We start from the raw sequence: 20,902 nt of genomic DNA, 5'->3' as shown, positions 1-20,902 counted from the left end.
GCTGAAATAAATTCCAATGAAAGCAGCAAAAGTGCTAATTCAGGGAGGGTGGAAGGAGATAAAAATGAAATTGGACTTTATTAAAAGAGGCAAGGACAGACTCGGTAAGAAGAAATACACAAAATTTAACAGTGATGAGATTAGTTAAAAGAGTTTGGCTTTTCATTTTATTAATTTTCTCCACTGTCTGAAGTATCATTTTAAAAAGTAGAAGATTAAAGATACCAACAAGGAATCATTATTAAATTATATGGTTAACAAGGATTGAGCAATGCTACTAAAACTGAGAATATAAAAATTATTATATCTAAGCCCTTCTTTTTCCTAATGCTTCCTGTTTTTTGGAAATACTTTTTCACTGAAAAAAATTCCACATTGATCCTAATCCAAAAGAGATTATTTTTAGAAACTATGATATCTAACCAATCTGACTAGGGTTATAAGACAAACTACAGACCTGCAGGTTAGTTTTGAAAGAATGGTGAAAAAATAACATATTTGGTCTTTATTTTTCTTTTCTTTTTTATTTAAAAAATTTTTTTAAAAATATTTTATTTATTTCTAGGAGAGAGAGAGAGAGAGCATGAGCAGGGGAGGGTCAGAGAGAGAGGGAGTCACAGACTGAAACAGGCTCCAGGCTCTGAGCTGGCAGTCAGCACAGAGCCCGACGCGGGGCTTGAACCCACGAACCGCGAGATCATGACCTAAGCGAAAGTTGGACGCTTAACCGACTAAGCCATCCAGGCGCCTCGGTCTTTATTTTTCTTTTAAAGTTTATTTATTTATTTTGAAAGAGACAAAGACAGTGCAAGTGGGGGAGAGGAAGAAAGAGGGGGAAAAAGAGAGAATCACAAACAGGCTCCACACTGTGAGCACAGAGCCCAACCTGGGGCTCAAACCCACGTAACTGTGAGATCCTGACCTGAGCCAAAGCCAAGAGTCGGATGCTTAACCTACTGAGATACCTACGTGCCCATGATATATTTAGTCTTTAAAATCCAGGAGTTTAGCTACTAATAAATTACACCCAGGTTAAGATTAACAGGGGATGGGCAATACTGTGTTCCACATAGCTTTTTAAATGAAATTCTTTAAGTGAAATTAAAATATTTTAATTCTTTTCTTTAAATGAAAAAACGTGCAACATACACTAGAACTAAGACCTTGTTTGAGTTGTTAAAAACTTACCACAAAAGTCACTGATTTTTCATAATAACTGAGCTTTGAGGTCTCCCAAATTATAGCATATTGGCAATTTTTCTTACAAACCTATACTTTTCTCTGTCTTCTTCTTCCTGGGTAGCAAATATCTTCCACTGGAAATGTGCAATGATGTTACTGCGGTTGTGAATAGTTATATTTCGCTGGCTGGTCAGAGATATGTAGGTTTTCTCAATGATCAAGGAATTCCTGTCCAGTCTTATATTCATGTCTATGGCAGCTCCATACAGAGATAAAAATATTTTTTCACCTAGAAATTAACAAAGTATAAATACACTTTGAGATTTTTTTCTAGAATGATGCTACTAGGCTATTTTTCCCCAAGATAAAGTGATAGCACAAGTACTAGACATTTTATTCTTTTTCTTCCCTATCAATCCACAGATCAGACATGATCAGTAAACTTAAGTATTATGTCTGGTGTAGTTACAGGGAATCAGACTATCTTATTTGGTCACTGTAAAAAACACATAAAATATGAATTGCTATGGTACGTGTGACAAGACTGTTTCTTCCTTGTAATATTTTAAAATCCTAAAGCCTGAACAAGAGGGTACTTGAGTTTTAGAATTATATCATATGCCTCATCTTTATTCCAAACATGAATTGCAAATCTGATTCCTTTTTTTTTTAAGAAATTGCTTTTTTTTAAGTTTACTCATTTATTTTGAGAGAGAGAGAGAGTGAGTGGGAGGGGCAGAGAAAGAGAGAGAGAGAGAGAGACAGAGAGAGATTCCCAAGCAGGTTCCACACTGTCAGCACAGAGCCCAATGTGGGGCTTGAACTCATGAACGATGAGATGAGATCATGACCTAATTAAGAGTCCGCTGCTTAACTGAATAAGCTACCCAGAGCCACACAGCACCCTCTTTCTTTAATGTTATTTTATTTTTGGGAGCGAGAGAAAGCACAATTTGGAGACTGGCAGAGAGGGACACAGAGGATCCAAAGCAGGCTCTGCACTGAGAGCACAGAGCCAAATGCAGGGCTCAAACTAACAGCCATGAGATCACGACCTGAGTGGAAGTCAGAGGCTCAACCGACTGAGCCACCCAGGGGCCGCTGGAATTCTGATTCTTTTTTTTAATGTTTATTTTTGAGAGAGAGGGAGAGACCCAGTATAAGCAGGGAAGCCGCAGAGAGAGAGAGAGACACAGAATGTGAAGTGGACTCCAGGCTTCAAGCTATCAGCACAAAGCCCAATTCAGGGCTTGAACTCACCAGCCATGAAATCATGAACCAAAGTCAGATGCTTAACCCATGTGCCCTTGATTCTTAAAGTAACTATATCAAGTATATCCGGGAAGAGCTACACATCATGCAAGGATCTAAGTCCAATCAAAGGATATCAGAAAAAAAGAATAACTTCATTAGTGAAAAGCTATTTAAAAGGAACCACTTCTTTAAACAGCAGCAATGAAAACAAAAATGAAACACACACACACACACACACAAACACATTCTATCTGGATTATATAGTTACATAGTCATTACATAAAAAGAAAACAAACTAGGGGCACCTGTATAGCTCAGTTGGTTAAACATCTGACTTCAGCTCAGATCATGATCTCATAGTTTGTGAGGTCAAGACCCATATTGGGCTCACTGTTGTCAGCAGATCCCATCCCCCTCTCTCTCTGCCACTCCCCTTGTGTACTCTCTTTCGCTCAAAAATAAATAAATAAATAAATAAGGTAGGTATTCTTGTCAACTTTTAAACTTTCTGATGAGCTAAATTTAACAATCTCATAAGTGAAAAATTCATTGTTGTTTTAATTTGCATAGTCTTAATTATGGGTGATATTGAACACCTTTTCATCTATTAATTGGACGTGTGTGTGTGTGTGTGTGTGTGCACGTGCGCATGTAGTTTTTCTTTCTGTGAGATGCCTAATATAGCCTTGGTCATTTTCCTTTTGAGAAGTTTACCTTTTGCTTATTGATTTGTGAGACCTTTATGATATTAAAAAATTAGCTTTTGGGGGCGCCTGGGTGGCTTAGTCGGTTAAGCGTCCGACTTTCGCTTAGGTCACGATCTCGCGGTTTGTGGGTTCGAGCCCCACGTCGGGCTCTGTGCTGACTGCCGGCTCAGAGCCTGGAGCCTGTTTCAGTCTGTGACTACCTCTCTCTCTGACCCTCCCCTGCTCATGCTGTCTCTCTCTCTCCTAGAAATAAATAAAACATTAAAAAAAAATTAGCTTTTGGGGCACCTGGGGGCTCAGTTAAGCGTCCAACTTTGGCTCAGGTCATGATCTCAAAGTTTGTGGGTTCAAGTCCCACGTCAGGCTCTGTGCTGACAGTTTAGAGCCTGGAGTCTCCTTCGGATTCTATGTCTCCCTCTCTCTCTACCCCTCCCCTGCTCATGCTCTATCTCTCTGTCTCTCATATTAAAAAAATTTTTTTAATTAGCTTTTTGTGATACATGTACTTTTTCCCTCTTTTAGACATATGAATTTCTTTATGACTTCTTTCTGAATAGGTCTTTTTTTCTTAGTCTTTATGTAGTCTAATTCTTTTCTTTATGGCTTTTAAAAATAAGTTTATATATTTTTAAATTACATTCTTATCTCAACTTCCACCACCCCTTTAAAAGTAGCTCCTTTCTTGGGGCACCTGGGTGGCTCAGTTGGTTGGGCATCCACCTTCGGCTCAGGTCATGATCTCACTGCTCATGAGTTCGAGCCCCATGTCAGGCTCTGTGCTGACAGCTCAGAGCCTGGAGCCTGCTTCAGATTCTGTGTCTCCCTCTCTCCCTGATCCTCCCCTGCTCTTGCTGTCTCTCTCTGTCTCTCAAAAATAAAGAAAATATTTAAAAAATTTTTTCAGTAGATCCTTTCTTAAAGAAATTAAGGAGACCATAAACAGGTCTGGCTCATTGTACTACTTAATATCAGATATATGTGATTTTTTCTCCAACAATGATACTAAACTACCAGGCTAAAGTTTTAGGAAAATAGGACTGAAGAGATCAATGAGCATGCATGGTAGAACATATATGAACACATATGGAGAAAGTTAACTCTGAAATAGGGTTCAGGGTTATATATTATACTGGAATTGTCTATATCTTGCAGAGAACTTCAGTGCTTGGATCTGGCGATCATGGACTGGTTTCACCCTCAGAAGCCTAGCATAAACAACTCATTTCTCTTTAGAGGAAAGAACCTGTATCCAAAAGGTAAAGAGACTTCAAAATTTTCAACATTTTTTAAATACATAGCCAAATATAACCAGGCATGCAAAGAAACAAAACTCTATTTGTTTGAATAAGGAGATATAAGAAAAACAGAAACAGATTAACAAAGAATTATATACTAGAATCATCACATACAGACTGAAAACCAGCACTGCTTAAAGAAATAAAAGATGAGCTTGAAGCTATACCAAACAAATGGGAAATCAAACAAAGATCTAGAAAACGTGAATAAGAGTCATACTCTAGGCTTTTATAGATATAAAATAAAATCACCTAAAATTTTAAAACTGTAGAAATAAGATTAAAAGACAATTTTAATAATTTTATGAAAAATTAGAAAAATATAATATGATTCTGAAAATATGAAAGGCAATGAAGAAATAAAAATACATGAAAAATGAATGATGAATGAGTAAAAGACTAGGCAGATGGAGGGAGAAGGAATAAAAGGCGGGTGAGCCAGAGTGCACTGTTTGGGGCCAGACCCTCAGGGGTTTTCTGAGAGCAGGTGTTAAGGGAGAAAGAAGAAGGGAACAGGAGAGAAACAGAAAAATGGAAAAGTGACCAGGTCTGAAGCTGAAGGCTACCTCAAGAAACAAGCCAAAGTACACATGGGGGAGAGTCCTAAATACCACTACGAGTAGGGTAGTAAAATAACCAATGTCTCAACAAGAGAGACCAAGAGACACCATTGAAAGAACACTTCCTGAACGGACAGCCCCTGGACACTCAAAGAACCTTCTTTAATACAGCAGTACTCGCAGATGCAGAGTGCATAACAAGCTTTTAAAACTAATAAGAGATAGAAAGCTAACCAACATGACAAATGGAAGAACTCTCCTCCAAAGAAATTCCAGGAAGAAATGACAGCTAAAGAACTGCTCCAAACAGATATTAGCAACAAAACTGAACAAGAATTTAGAACAATAGTCATAAACTTAATCGCTGGGCTTGAAAAAGGCATAGAAGGCATCAGAGAAACTATTGCTACAAAGACTATGGAGCTTAAAAATAGTTGTGATGAATTTAAAAATCCTATAAATGAGATGCATAATAAAACGGAGGCATCAAATGCACGGATTGAGGAGGCAGAGAGGAGAATAGGTGAATTAGAAGACACATTATAGAAAAAGGGAAAGCTGAGGAAAAGAGAGATAAACTGATCCAGGAACACAAAAGGAGAGTTCGAGAGCGGAGTGATATAATCAAACGGAACAGAGAGAGGAGGCAAGATGGCAGAGAAGTAGGGAGCTTCGTACATTGCACTCACCCCCATATCTTACACGGAAAAGATCTGAAGCCATAGGAAACCTGACAGAACCCAAGAGATTGGGAGAAAAAGGATGCAGAATCCACTGAGAAAGACTTCTAACGTGAGTGCGAACTGGGGAAGATAAAATCAGGCTGGGACCGGAGACTCAAGGGACGGGGGCTCTCCCCCTCTGTGGGGAGTGAGAGGGAAAAAGAGAGAGTCTGAAACCTCTCAAGACACGGTCCCTGTCGCTGGGAAACAGAAAAACCTCCGCTCGGGGCACAGAAGGACCTTGGGCGCCTGTGTGCCAGGTCCCTGCACGCCAACTCGTCCCGGAGGGGCTGCGCGCTGACCACTTCTTGGTGCTCTTGGCTGGCTAGACCCTTAGACGAGCTGCGCATCTCCGCGCATTGTGCTCCTCGCTGGCTGGACCCCTGGAGGGACGGCGTGTGTACCGGGCCTCTGCACTCCTGGCTGGCTGGAACTCTAGAGGGAAGGCGAAGAGCTTAAAAACTGGGAGATTTGCCTGCGAGTTCGTGTTTCGGGTGACGAGACACAGAGGGACCTGGTTTCCCTCTCTCCAGCGGCCCGGCGCGCCCCGCAGGCAAACCCCCACCCATGCTCGCCAACCCGACCTGGAGGAGGAGAAGGGAGCAGCGATTCTGGCTCCACCCCCAGGGCTAGGCAAGAGGCTTGGAATTGCCCTGAGGGGATCGCCTGCGAGGTTGTGTCTATGGCAGTTTCAGTGGGGTGCGTGGACTGGGATTAGGAAACTAGGCCTGGCCTAGGTTAAAGAGTGCAACCCACTTTGGCTGCACCCCCGGCACGAGGAGTTTACACACCCAAAAAAGCGAGGTGCAGCACTTGGTTCAAGAAGGGACTGGAGCGCCGCCACTATCCTCCCCACAGCCACCAAGGCAGAGGTCCCTCCTGACGCATTGGATCACACCACGCCCATCCCTGCTTGAGAGCTGCCCTCCTCCTCTTTTTTTTTTCTCTTCCTTTTTTTTCTTTTCTTTTCTTTTCTTTCCTGGAAAACTGACCTGATTAACTCTGGTCACCGAGCTTGTTTAAACAGTCACATTTAGTCCATTTTGTAGATGTAAATTCTACACCTACCACCTTTTCATCTCTTTCTCTCAGGAGTAAGTAGATCCTGAGATCTATAGTATACTATAGTATAGTATATATAGTATACTATAGTAAGTAGACTATATAGTTTCTCTGGATAATTCCAGCATCCTTCTCTCACCTATCCAACCATATTCTACCCTTTAGCTCTTTGAAAAAAACTTATCCCTTCTGCTTGTTCATTCTATTTCCAATTTTGCCTCATCCCCGCCCTGTTTTCTCTCTCTTTCTCTATGCTCTTCAACCAGCACTGCATACACCCGGCTATTTAATTGTAGCTGGGAAATCCAGTTATATACTTTAAACTGCTCTTTGTCCATTAGTTTTCTTCTTTTTCCCTTTTCTTCTTTTTGACCTTTTTATGTATTTTTCTATTTTCTATTATTTGCCTTCCCACTTCCATCTTTTCTCTTAACTTTTTCATTTCCCCTCTTGGTTTGCATGCTAGTTGGATTTGTCTGTGTATTTGTGTGCCTCTGCTCCCTGTGTTTGTCAGTCTGTTTGCTTCTCCAGGGCTACCTCAAGGAACAAGCCAAAGTAAACTTGGGTGGAGAGTCCCAAATATCACTACGAGTAGGAAAATAAAATAACCAAGGTCCGAACAAGAGAGACAAAAAGATATCATTCAAAAAGCACTCTCCGAAAGGATAGGCCCTGGACAGTCAAAGAGTCTTCTTGGGTACAACAGTGCTCACAGGTGCAGAGAGCATAACAAGTCTTTAAAACTAACAAGAGACAGAAAGCTAACTAAAATGATGAAACAAAAGAGCTCTCCTCCAAAGAAACTCCAAGAAGAAATGACAGCTAATGAACTGCTCAAAACAGATATAAGCAGCATAACTGAACAAGATTTCAGAATAATAATGGTAAAATTAATAGCTGGGCTTGAAAAAAACAGAGGGGACATCAAAGAAACTATGCTACAAACAACATGGAGAATAAAAATAGGCATGATGACGGGGCTCCTGGGTGGCTTAGTCGGTTAAGCGTCCGACTTTCGCTTAGGTCATGATCTCCCGGTTCGTGGGTTCGAGCCCCGCGTCGGGCTCTGTGCTGGCTGCCAGCTCAGAGCCTGGAGCCTGTTTCAGAGTCTGTGACTCCCTCTCTCTCTGACCCTCCCCTGCTCACGCTGTCCCTCTCTCTCTCTCCTAGAAATAAATTAAAAAACATTAAAAAAATAGGCATGATGAATTTTAAAAATGCAATAAATGAGATACATAATAAATTAGAGGTCTCCAATGCATGGAATGAAGAGGCAGAATGGAGAATAAGTAGTTAGAAGACACCATTATAGAAAAAGAGGAAACTGAGAAAAAAAGAGACCAATTGATCCAGGAACAGGAAAGAAGAGTTCGAGAGCTCAGCGATACGGCCAAACACAACAGTATCTGTATCATAGGAATCCCAGAAGAGGAAGAGAGAGGGAAAGGTGCTGAAGGAGTCCTGGAACAAATTATAGCAGAGAACCTCCCCAACCAGGGGAAGGAAGTAAACGTTGAAATACAAGAGGCACAGAGGATTCCCCTCAGACGTAATTTGAATCTATCTTCGGCACAGCATATCATAGTAAAAATGGCAAAATATAAGGACAAAGAGAGAATTTTGAAAGCAGGTTGGTAGAAAAGGGCCCTAACATACAAAGGGAAACCTATCAGAGTGGTGACAGACTATCTACTGAAACTTGGCAAGCCAGAAAGGATTGGCAGGAGATCGTCAATGTGATGAGCGGAAAAAATATGCAGCCAAGAATCCTCTATCCAGCAAACCTGTCATTCAGAATAGAAGGAGAGATAAAAGTCTTCCCAAATAAACAAAAATTGAAAGAATTCATCACCACTAAACCAACCCTACAAGAATTTCCTGAGGGGGACTCTGTGAGGGAAATGTTGCAGGGAATGCAAGGTATCAGAGACACCACCACAGGCATGAATCCTACAAAGAACACAATGACTCTAAACCCATATTTTTCAATAATAACACTGAATGTAAGTGGACTAAATGCACCAATCAAAAGACATAGGGTAGCAGAATGGATAAAAAAACAAAATCCATCTATTTGCTGTCTACAAGAAACTCATTTTAGACCTGAGAACACCTTCAGATTAAAAGTAAGGGGATGGAGAAATATCTATCATGCTCCTGGAGGTCAAAAGAAAGCTGGAGTAGCTATACTTATATCAGACAAATGGGACTTTAAAGTAAAAGCAGTAACAAGGGATGAAGAAGGGCATCATATTATAATTACAGAGTCTATCCATCAGGAAGGGCTAACAATTATAAATGTCTACACACCGAATACTGAAGCAACCAATACATAAAACAATTAATCACAAACAGAAACAATCTTATGGATAAGAATGTGCTAATAGCAGGGGACTTTAATACTCCACTTACAGCAATGGATAGATCAACCAGACAGAAAATCACTAAAGAAACAATGGACTTAAATGACACATTGGACCAGATGGATTTGACAGATATATTTAGAACTCTACATCCTGTGGCCATGGAATTCACTTTCTTCTCAAGTACACATGGCACATTCTCCAAGATAGATCACATACCGGGACATAAAGCAGCCCCCGATAAATATAAAAGAATTGAGATCATACCATGCACACTCTCAGATCACAATGCTATGAAACTTGAAATCAATCACAGGAAGAAGTCTGGAAAACCTCCAAAAACATGGAGGTTAAAGAACACCCTACCAAAGAACGAATGGGCCAATCAGGCAGTTAGATTAGAAATTAAAAAACATATGGAAACAAATGAAAATGAAAACACAGCAATTCAAACTCTATGGGATGCGGCAAAGGCAGCCTAAGGGGAAAGTACCTTGCACTCCAGGCCTATTTCAAGAAATTAGAAAAAGCGCAAGTACAAAATCTAACAGCGCACCTAAAGGAACTAGGGGGAGAGCAACAAGGGCACCCCAAACCCAGTAGGAGAAGAGAAATAATAAAAATCAGGGCAGAAATAAACAACATAGAAACCAAAAAGCAGTTGAACAGATCAATGAAATTAAGAGTTGGTTTTTTGAAAAAACAAACAAAATTGGCAAACCTCTAGCCAGGCTTCTCAAAAAGAAAAGAGAAAGCACTCAAATAGACAAAATCCTGAATGAAAATGGACTTATTACAACCAACCCCTCAGAAATATAAGCAATTATCAGGGATACTATGAGAAATAATATGCCAACAAATTGGACAACTTAAGAGAAATGGACAAACTCCTAAACACATACTCACTACCAAAATTCACATGGAAAGAGATAGAAAATATGAACAGACCCATAACTAGTGAATAAATTGAATCAGTTATCAAAAATCTCCCAACAAACAAGAGCCCTGGGCCATATGGTTTCCCTGGGGAATTCTGCCAGACACTTAAAACAGAATTAATACCCATTCTTCTCAAGCTATTCTAAAAAATAGAAATTGAAGGAAAACTTAGGACTCATTTTACGAAGGCAGCATCACTTTGATTCCCTAGTCAGACAGAGACCTAGCAAAAAAACAGAACTACTGGCCAATATCCTTAATGAATACCGATGCAAAAATCCTCAACAAGATATGTGCAAATCATATTCAACAGCACATAAAAAGAATTACCATCCTGATCAAGTGGGATTCATTCCTGAGTTACAGGACTGTTTCAATATTTGTAAATCAATCGATGTGATACATCACATTAACAAAAGAAAAGATAAAAACCATATGATCCTGTCGATAGATGCAGAAAAAGCATTTGACAAAATACAGCATACCTTTATTTATAAATAAATAAAAAGTAAAGGATTATAAATTAGCATTATTTTTCTTTTAGCACTTGAATAATGCCACCTTACTATCTTCTGGCTTCCATAATTTCAGCTGAAAAGTTTGTCATCTGTATTATTAGCATGCCCTTTAAATTAATAAGTCTTTTTTCTTCTGACCCCTTTTATGACATCCTCTTTGCTTTAGTTTTCAGCAGTATTTGTATAAGGTTTGCTAAGCTTTGTGAATCGTGAATTAATGTCATTCAGCATTTTGGGAACATTCTCAACCACTGTATTTTAAAATATTGTTTTACCCCACTCTTTCCTCTATTTCTAAAACTACAGTTATATGTATGTTGACCTTTGACTATGTTCTACATATCTTTTTCTTTCTGCTCTACTTTTTCCTATTCTATTTTGTCTCTCTCTGTGCTTCAGTTTAGATATTTTCAGGTTTACTAGCTCTGTCTTCTGCTATGTCCATTCTACTGTTAAGCTAACACAATTAGTTTTTCATTTCCAACACTATATTTTCAGTGTAACATTGGTATTAAAATAGGACAATATATATACTGATTAAACTTCTGAATATTAATGTAAAATCCTAAATTAAAAATTAACAATCATAAGTAATCAGCACATTAAAAAGATGTGCTAAATAAAAATTAACAATCATAATTTATCAGCACATTAAAAGATACTTCACAACCAAGTGGCATTTATTTTGGGAATAAAAAGATGGCTCACTATTAGAAAATCTATTAATACAGAATAGATCTACGGAGAAAAATTATATAATGTTCTCCACTGATGCTGCAAAAGAATTTTACAAAATTCAAACCATATTTTTAATTTTAAAAACTCAATAATATAGGAACTGAGAGAATTAAAACATAATATAAAGTCTCATAATTAAAACAGCACTAACAGACAGATAAATGGAATAGAATAAGAAGTTACAATAGGCCCAAATACATGCTGGAATGTATTATATCACATAAGCAGCATTTCAAATCATTGGTGTAACAATAAACTTTGTGTAAAAAAAAAAAAGTGCTATTGGAACAGCTTGGTAACCATAGGGAGAAACAGATCTTACATCCAACAATAGAATGGATGCTAAATGAATAAGATATTTAGGTGTTCAGTATGAATCCATGAAAGTAGAACAATACCCAGTATTTCTAACTTTAGAGGGGTAAGTTTTCTAACCATCTCAAAATTCAGTCCTCTAAAACATATTAAGAAATTTTATCTCATAAAAATGAAAAAAGAAATTTTGCACAGTGCAAAAATTTGTAAGTAAAAACAAAAGAAAAAAGTGGTTAAAATATTTGCACCCCATATCTGAGACAAAGGAATTATATCCCCGAATACGTAAAAAAGTCTTAGACCTCAGTACGATAATCTACTACAAGAATGGAATACTGTTGTATAAAAAAGAAATATACTGGTCCCCTATATTAAAAGATGCTTAACTTCACTCATATTAAAAGTGACAAAGCTAAAAATGTATTTATATACCATTTCCTCCAAACACATTGGTAGAACAAAAGTTTGAGAACATAATCTGTCATCAAGACTGTGTAAAGAAGGCACTCTCACACATTGTTGTGGGAATGCAAAAAAATTCTTCCTCACTCTCAGGGTGAATTTAGTGACACAGATTAAAATTCTATCAAACTTATAAAACAACTTGCCCCCTGGCCAACTTCTAGGAATTTATCCTATTGACAAGTTAGAATAAGATCAAGAGTGTTCATTACAAAGGCTCCACCAAAAAACTGCTAGAACTGACACATGAATTCAGCAGTCACAGGATATAAAATCAATGTACAGAAATCTGTTGCATATCTATACACCAATAGTGAAGCAACAGAAAGAGAAATCAAGGAATTGCACAAAAACCCACAAAATACCAGGAATAAACCTAACCAAAGAGGTGAAAGATCTGTATGCTGAAAACTATAGAAAGGTTATAAAAGAAATTGAAGAGGACACAAAATATGAAAACACATCCCATGCTCATAGATTGGAAGAACAAATATTGTTAAAATGTAGATACTACCCAAAGCAATATACATATTTAAAGCAATCCTTATCAAAATAACACCAACATTCTTCACAGAGCTAAATGTCCTAAAATTGTTAGCCAACAATAGTAAAATTTATATGGAACCAGAAAAGACCCTGAATAGCCAACGCAATCCTGAAAAAGAAAACCAAGCCTGGAGGTATCACAATCTCAGACATGAAGATGTATTACAAAGCTGTAATCATCAAGACAGTATGATACTGGCACAAGAACAGACACATAGATCAATGGAACAAAATAGAGAGCCCAGAAGTAGACCCACAAACATATGACCAACTAATCTCTGACAAAGCAGGAAAGAATATCCAATGGAAAAAAGACAGTCTCTTCATCAAATGATATTGGGAAAACTAGACAGCGATATGCAGAAGAATGAACCTGGACCACTTTCATAAACCATACACAAAAATAAACTCAAAATGGATGAAAGACCTAACATAAGACAGGAAAGCCATCAAAATCCTAGAGGAGAAAAGAGGCAACAACTTCTTTGACCTTTGGTCGTAGCAACTTCTTACTTGACATGTCTCCACAGGCAAGGGAAACAAAAGCAAAAATGAACTATTGGGACTCCATCAAGATAAAAAGCTTCTGCACAGTGAAGGAAACAATCAGCAAAACTAAAAGGTAACTTACGGAACAGGAAAAGATATAGGTGAGGGACATTAAGGAGGACTCTTGTTGGGATGAGCACTGTGTGTTATATATAAGTGATGAAATAATCACTAAATTCGTTTCCTAAAGTCATTATTACACCCTATGTTAACTAGCTTGGATTTAAACTTAAATTTAAATTTAAAAAATAGTATTAATTACAGAATTGCTCTTAATAACAACAGAGTGGAAACAGCCAAAGTACCCACCAAGAGAAAGATGGTTAAATAATCAATTTGTGCTACAGCTAAAAATGGAATGCTATACAGGTATAAAAGTACAAGGTGAGGGGCGTCTGGGTGGCTTAGTCGGTTAAGCGTCCGACTTTCGCTTAGGTCATGATCTCCCGGTTCGTGGGTTCGAGCCCCCGCGTCGGGCTCTGTGCTGGCTGCCAGCTCAGAGCCTGGAGCCTATTTCAGAGTCTGTATCTCCCTCTCTCTCTGACCCTCCCCTGCTCACGCTGTCTCTCTCTCTCTCTCTCCTAGAAATAAATAAAAATATTTTTTAAAAAAAGTACAAGGTGATTTGGAAAGATCTTCAGGATATATGATTAAATGGAAAAAGCAAGGTTTAGAACAATTCATGGTGTGCTATTTTTATGTAAGGAGAGAAATTAAGACTATGCACTCATGTTTGCATCTATTTGTCATAAAAACATTGGAATAAAATTAGAGCTGGGTGGAGTAAATGAGGTAAAATAGAAATGACATCTTTCAATATAAACTTTTGATGTTTGAACACATGAATACATTACTCATTCAAAACTTTAATGTAATTTGAAAGCATTATAGGGCCTTCAGGAAACATGTTAAGTTGTCAGATATCAATAGTAATGAGAAATACCATTTTATAACCATTAGATTAACAAAATTCACAGTTTGCTATTCTGTTTTGGCACTATATTGGCAAGGATGTGGAAAAACAAGAACTTCCATATACTACTGGTGAAAATACAAATTGGTACAACCACCTGACTAACCAACTTCATTTCCAGTAAAGCTCAAGATACGCTTGCCTTATAACTCTGCAATTGCACTTCCTAAAGACAATCTCATCCAGCTGCACAAGACATATACAGAGATACTCAGTGTGGCACTGCTTGTAATAGCAAAAAACTGGAAGAACATACTAATATTCAATAGGAGAATAGGTGGATTATAGCATGTTCACAGTGTTAAAATGAATTAGAGCTATCTGGATGTATGTATTTAGATCTTTAAAACATAATGTTGAATGAAAAAGTCAAGTTTGTAAATAGTATATATAGTATAATATCATTTATGTGAAGTTTAAAATTACTCAAGACAATAGCATATATTTTGTATGGATAAATATGTAAAAACAGCATAAAAATGCACCAAATACAACTTCTCTGAGGACTAAGCCATGGGAATTAGATTAGGAAAGACTAATGAAGGGACTTCAAATCTATTATCAGTTGAGTTATCCATAAAACATCTGAAAGAAATGTGTATAGCAAAATGTTGAGATATGTTAAATATAATGGCTGTTGGTTATATTATTTCTGTGCTTCTGTAATTATTTGAAGTTATTTCATTGCTTAAAAATCTAATCAAGGGAAAAGATCCAAGGGCTTACTTATTTCATACAAACAAAGAGTCAGAGGGACTAATGTCATCAATTTGAGTTGCTCACTGCAAAACTGTTCCTTCCAGAAATATAGCAAGAGTCATTATACTCTTTTCGAAAACCATCTAATATTGATTTTTTATCAGTCTCTCTTCCCCAAATCATCAGATCCATAAAGTAAGGGAAGCAATAACTCTCGTCATGATTCTACAACCTTAGAAAGTGTTCCTAATCCCAAGCTACTCAGAAAACAGATAAGATGAAAGGGATATTATGCCTGTGAGAATGGATAAGATTGTTGTTCCCCAGCATTGGTATTTTTGTGTCTCCTTGGAATGCCTGTTCCCACTTTGCTTCCTTTTTGGTTTCTGGAGTTGACTGTTGCAATCATTGTAGATGAGATTAGCCACCGTCATTTATTATGTCCTAGTAAAAACGTGTTTTGTGGAAGTCTCATAACATCCTGCCATTACATTTTGCTAGTAGCAATCAAGCAAAAAAAAAAAAAAAAAAAGAACAAAATTAATTTTACAAAAAAAATATGAAGCTACCATAGCCACAATACATTTCATACTGGGGTTTCAGTACTTTCAAACAACTGAGGGTAAAAAATAAAATGTATGAGTGGAGCCATAGATTCTCTAGGAACTCACAAGTTGATGGAAAGGGTGTTTCTCATCTCTTCATCACAGCAGGGTCAAATTCACCATTCAAGTGAATTGCTGAATCAAACTACATCAGAAGTGCTCACTCTCTGAAGGGTGCTCAATTACTAGACTTGACTGAGCTTACCCAGCACATCGGTGACAATGTCAAAGTCAGTATTCCCCATATATATGGAAGGTAATGTAGGATTAGAGAAAGTATGCTGGCCTCAGGGGTGCCAAAGACCTGGGTTCAAGTTCTAGCTTTTCTTAGGTATATGGTCATTTAATGTCTCTGGGCCTCAGTTTACTCATTTCTAAAATAAAGGGAGTTAAATAAACACAAAGAACAATGTGGTGATTGCCAGAGGGGAGGGAAGTGGAGGGTGGGGTGAAGTAAGTGAAGGGTATTAAGAGGTACAAACTTCCATTTATAAAATAATCACAGGGATGAAAAGTACAGCATAGGGAATCCAATCAATAATACCGCAGTAATTTTGTATGGTGACAGATGGCAACTACACTTACTGTGGCGAACAATTTATAATGTATATAAATGTCCAGCCACCATGTTGTACACCTGAAACTACTATAATATTGTATATTGGGGAGCCTGGGCAGCTCAGTTGGTTGAGCTTCTGACTTCGGCTCAGGTCATGATCTCACAGTTTGTGAGTTCGAGCCCTGCTGTGCTGATAGCCCAGAGCCTGAAGCCTCCTTCAGATTCTATGTCTCCCTTTCTCTCTGCCTCTCCCTTGCTCATGCTGTCTCTCTCTCTCAGAAATAAGTAAACAGTGGGGCGCCTGGGTGGCTTAGTCGGTTAAGCGTCCGACTTTCGCTTAGGTCATGATCTCGCGGTTTGTGGGTTCGAGCCCCGCGTCGGGCGCTGTGCTGACTGCCAGCTCAGAGCCTGGAGCCTGTTTCAGTCTGTGACTCCTTCTCTCTCTGACCCTCCCCTGCTCACGCTGTCTCTCTCTCTCTCCTAGAAATAAATAAAACATTAAAAAAAATAAGTAAACAGTAAAAAAAAATTTTAATATTGTATGTCAACTATACACCAATTAAAAGTTTTTTAATAAAATAAATGGAGTTAAGAAATGTCCTCTAATGTCCCTTTAAATACAAACACCTAATGACTTGAGTCTTCATTTGCTCTGTAAATTATAGAAATCTCATTCCACCTTCCTAACAGTCTCTAACCATTAGAATGTCCAAACTTCTGCTATTCCCTACCCTAAGCTATGGAATAAGAAATGAAGAAAAGAAAACTAGGTCAAGGAATGTTTCCATTGCTGCTGAAGCCACATTACAACATTTACTCTTTTACAATAAACATGTTTTGCTAGGTTTTCTAATTATAATAGCACACACTTGTAATTAACTATAATAACCACACAACTGAAATAAAGCTTATGCAGCTAAGCTTGCATAGGTATATTCAAATACATATTACTTAGTAGTTTCACTGTAAGATAATATATTGCACTCCATTACTTATTATGTTATATTTTGGTATTCCTTTATTAATCTTTAGGAGAAAAAAGAACTTCTTTATGGTTTATTAGTGTAAAATATAAAATGACTATAAAAGTGTTGTGTGAAGTACTAATATTATGATTACTTGTCTCTTTAATAATACATCATCATGCTTTTGGGGAGTCTTTTTGCCAACTTCTGACATCTGAATTGAAACATCTCCTCTTCAGTAGGAGACATAATACTGTAAAAATGCTGAGTAAGTGCATCAGCTCTATTTCCCGATTATGCCAGTGGTTAATGTCACCTTTAAGGTGAGAGCAACCTCACTAGGCATTGAATAAAAAACACTGCTATGATCCTACTTCTGGGATTCATTCAAGTAACCAAAGGTTTAACAAGAATGTCTTTTTTTCTTAAAGCCTGTCCTAAATACTAATATCTCCTTGAACTCTTAGATTATATAAAGTTTCTCAACATCCAGTTAAAAAGTGCAAAATTTAAGCAATTAACCATTTGTCAAATAGTATTTTCACTTCTCAGTTTTACTGAGATAATAGAACTAGTTTATTCATCTGTTCTGTTTCTGTTTCTATTCAACTGTTTTTCTTTTATTTTGTTGTTAAGAATGTTGTCTTGAGTAATTGTGGTTTCATTTTTTTGGAAGATTTTATTTTTAATTACTCTCTACACGCAACATGGGGCTTGAACTCACAACCCCGAGATCAAGAGTCATACACTATACCAACTGAGCCAGCCAGGCATCCCTTGAGAAAACGTGTTCTTTATCTTTTCTGGAGGAATTAGTTTATAAAAGGTATCAAGTTATTTCAGCTCTTCTGTTTTAGACCATAATAAAAAGGTCTGGGATAAAATCAATTCCCTAAATAAACTTGGTTTTACCACAGAAGAGAACACACAGAAGAAAGGAGGGAAGATTTCTGGGTCAGGTATACACTGATAAGTAAAATATTACATTTTGGTGAAATTTACATTCAACTTTGTTAATGGCTAGAGCACTGGTTCAAACTCTGATTGCCAAAAAAGCAAAATTTCCTAGCTGTGTTTAATCAAGAATGAAGAACTAGCAACTGAAGAGCATAAACATAACTGTTAGAAATGTGATTGAGATTTAAAAAAAAAAAAAAAAAAAAAGGGCGCCTGGGTGGCTCAGTCAGTTAAGCATCTGACTTCGGCTCAGGTCATGATCTCACAGTTCGTGGGTTCAAGCCCCACTTCAGATTCTGTATCTCCCTCTCTCTCTGACCCCCCCCCTGCTCATGCTCTCTCTTTCTCTCTCTCTCTCAGAATTAAATAAAAACATTAAAAAAAATTAAAAAAAAAAAAAAAAAGAAATGTGATTGAGTACTTCCCACTGAGGATTATCAATGCTCCTCCTTCTGGAATACTGTGTGGGGAAGTGTGAAAAAAAGTCCATGCTAAACATCTCTCCTCAAATCAATTCATACTTAAACAGCTGCAGAAAGTTCAATCAAATGCTTATTTAGTGAAAAGAGAAGGCAATGATCATAGCTGCTTGGAAAAGCTCCTAGATTAATTGTGCTTAGACAGTCATTACTCGTTTTCACTAATGGAAGATTATAGGTTCTGGTCATTGATAACCCACAATAAAGATGAAAGCATATTCTTAACAGCAGTTCATTTGACATAAAGAAAAATGCTACAAGATAGTTTATCTACCTCTATCTGCAATCTTTAGAAAATGACTATTTGTAAACCAAAGTTGACATCAAACCTTAGTGTGGAAATAAACTTTGCCATGGTGATTAAATTTTAGTACACAGATATTCATTTCCTTTAGCACAGGACTACAAATGTAAGTATGGGTGCCAATCCAAATACTTACCTTAAAGTAAAATCCAGATTGAGGGCCACTGAGAGAAAGCAGCTGCATTTCAAAGTCAACGGATTAAGGGAGTAAAAATGCATAGGGAGTGATGTATGAGATTAGGGAGATGACCCACTCAGGTGGAAAAATCACTGCACGGGAGGTTAGAGTCTGAGCCTGGGTTCCTTTTTTTTTTTTAATATTTGAGGCTATTTTATTTTATTTATTTTTTTTTTACAAATAGTTTATTGTCAAATTAGTTTCCACATAACACTCAGTGCTCATCCCCACAAGTGTCCTCCTCCATGCCCATTCCCCCTGAGCCTGGGTTCTAATAGCACTTCTGGCTTTGTATGTGACCTTGGGCAAGCCACTTAATTTCTTAAAGCTTCAGTTTTTTATTTTGTAAGATCTAAGAACTAGATTTGATTATTAGTTAAATCTTCTCTCAAGCTTTTATTCTATTGATCTATGAGCACTCTAAGCTGTTGGCCTCAAAACCCAACCAAATAAAAATGTTGACATTATACTCCTACTTTTTTTTTTTTATAAATTATACTATCTACAATAAACTAGAGAACTCATATGTCAAATGTATTAAAAATGTGACTCGGGGCGGCTGGGTGGCTCAGTTAGTTGAGGGTCCAACTTCAGTTCAGGTCATGATCTCATGATTCATGAGTTTAAGCCCCATGTCGAGCTCTGTGCTGACAGCTCAGAGCCTGGAGTCTGCTTTGTATTCTCTCTCCTCCTCTCTCTCTGCCCCTCCCCTGCTCGCACTCTGTCTCTCTCTTAAAAATAAATAAACATTTTTAAAAATATGACCCAAAATATTTAAAAAGGTGAATTAAACATGAACAATATTTTAAAGATAATTTATTTGATGTGTTTGCCAACAAAAGACTGACTACACTTCATTCTTGTGATATAGTATCAAAACATGATTCTAAGGCCACATTTTTCTCAATACTTGATTTTAGGGTTCGACATAAACAAAAATGATACTCACAAAGATACAGAGATCTAGATTGAAGAAATGTATCAGTGACTGAATTTATTAACACTCATATTTTTCACTTTCATCCACTATCAACACTAACAACACAAAGGCTTTTGTTGAAATTCATGAAAGAAAGAAAGAAAGAAAGAAAGAAAGAAAGAAAGAAAGAAAGAAAGAAAGAAAGAAAAAAAGATACAAATTACCAATATCAATAATGAAAGAGGAGATATCACTATAGATCCTACAGACATTACAAAGTTTAGGATTATTATGAACAGTTTTATGCCAATAAATTAAAATTTTTAGATTAAATGGAAAGATTCCTTGAAAAAGTTTACCAAAAATAACACAAGAAAAAAAAAGAAATATCTGAGTAGCTCTAAATGTACTAAATAAATTGAATAACTGAGAAACAAAACAATCCCCACACACACAAAAAAATTTTCCAGGCCCAGATAGCTTGAAAAATGAATTTTACAATCACTTAAAGAAGAAATAACATGAATATTAGAAATAACAACAACAAAACCCTTCCAAAGAATAAAAAAGTTGAATAATTTCCTTATTTTATGAGACCAATTTATTTTTTCAGATCAAAGACAAAGCTACTACATGAAAAGGTGAAATATATGATCATCTCAAAAAATGCAGAAGTAATGAATGAAAGTCAACGCCCATTCACAATTAAAGGTCTTAGAAACCTAGAGATAGAAAGGAATTTTCTTTTCTTTTTTTTTTTTATGGTTTAAAACTAATATATTTTATTTATTTATTTATTTTTTTCCCTTGGGTAATTATTATTTTTTTTTAACAAATAGTTTACTGTCAAATTAGTTTCCACATAACACTCAGTGCTCATCCCCACAAGTGTCCTCCTCCATGCCCATCCCCCCCTCCCCCCCACATCCATCAGTCCTCAGTTTTTGTCAGCATTCAAGAGTCTCTCATGGTTTGCCTCTCTCCCTTTCCCCCACCATTTCCCCCCTTCTTCTCCCCCTTGTTCCTCCATCAAGTTCCTCCTAATCCTCCTA

The 20,902-nt window shown here is 37.2% G+C and overlaps 1 protein-coding gene across 1 annotated transcript in view; it reads right to left on the bottom strand.

Moving 5' to 3' along the window:
• Nucleotides 1-20,902, bottom strand: part of HYDIN (HYDIN axonemal central pair apparatus protein) — a 346,043-nt gene that overhangs the window by 270,069 nt on the left and 55,072 nt on the right. Inside the window, exon 7 of the mRNA XM_039223564.1 lies at nucleotides 1,270-1,471. Within this exon, the coding sequence (XP_039079495.1) occupies nucleotides 1,270-1,471 (202 nt within the window). The remainder of the gene's footprint in view (nucleotides 1-1,269; nucleotides 1,472-20,902) is intronic.

This window comes from Hyaena hyaena, unplaced genomic scaffold, assembly GCF_003009895.1.
Source record: "Hyaena hyaena isolate Hyena2069 unplaced genomic scaffold, ASM300989v1 scaffold_18, whole genome shotgun sequence".
Taxonomy (NCBI): Eukaryota; Metazoa; Chordata; class Mammalia; order Carnivora; family Hyaenidae; genus Hyaena; species Hyaena hyaena.
This window is presented reverse-complemented; position numbering and strand designations above follow the sequence as displayed.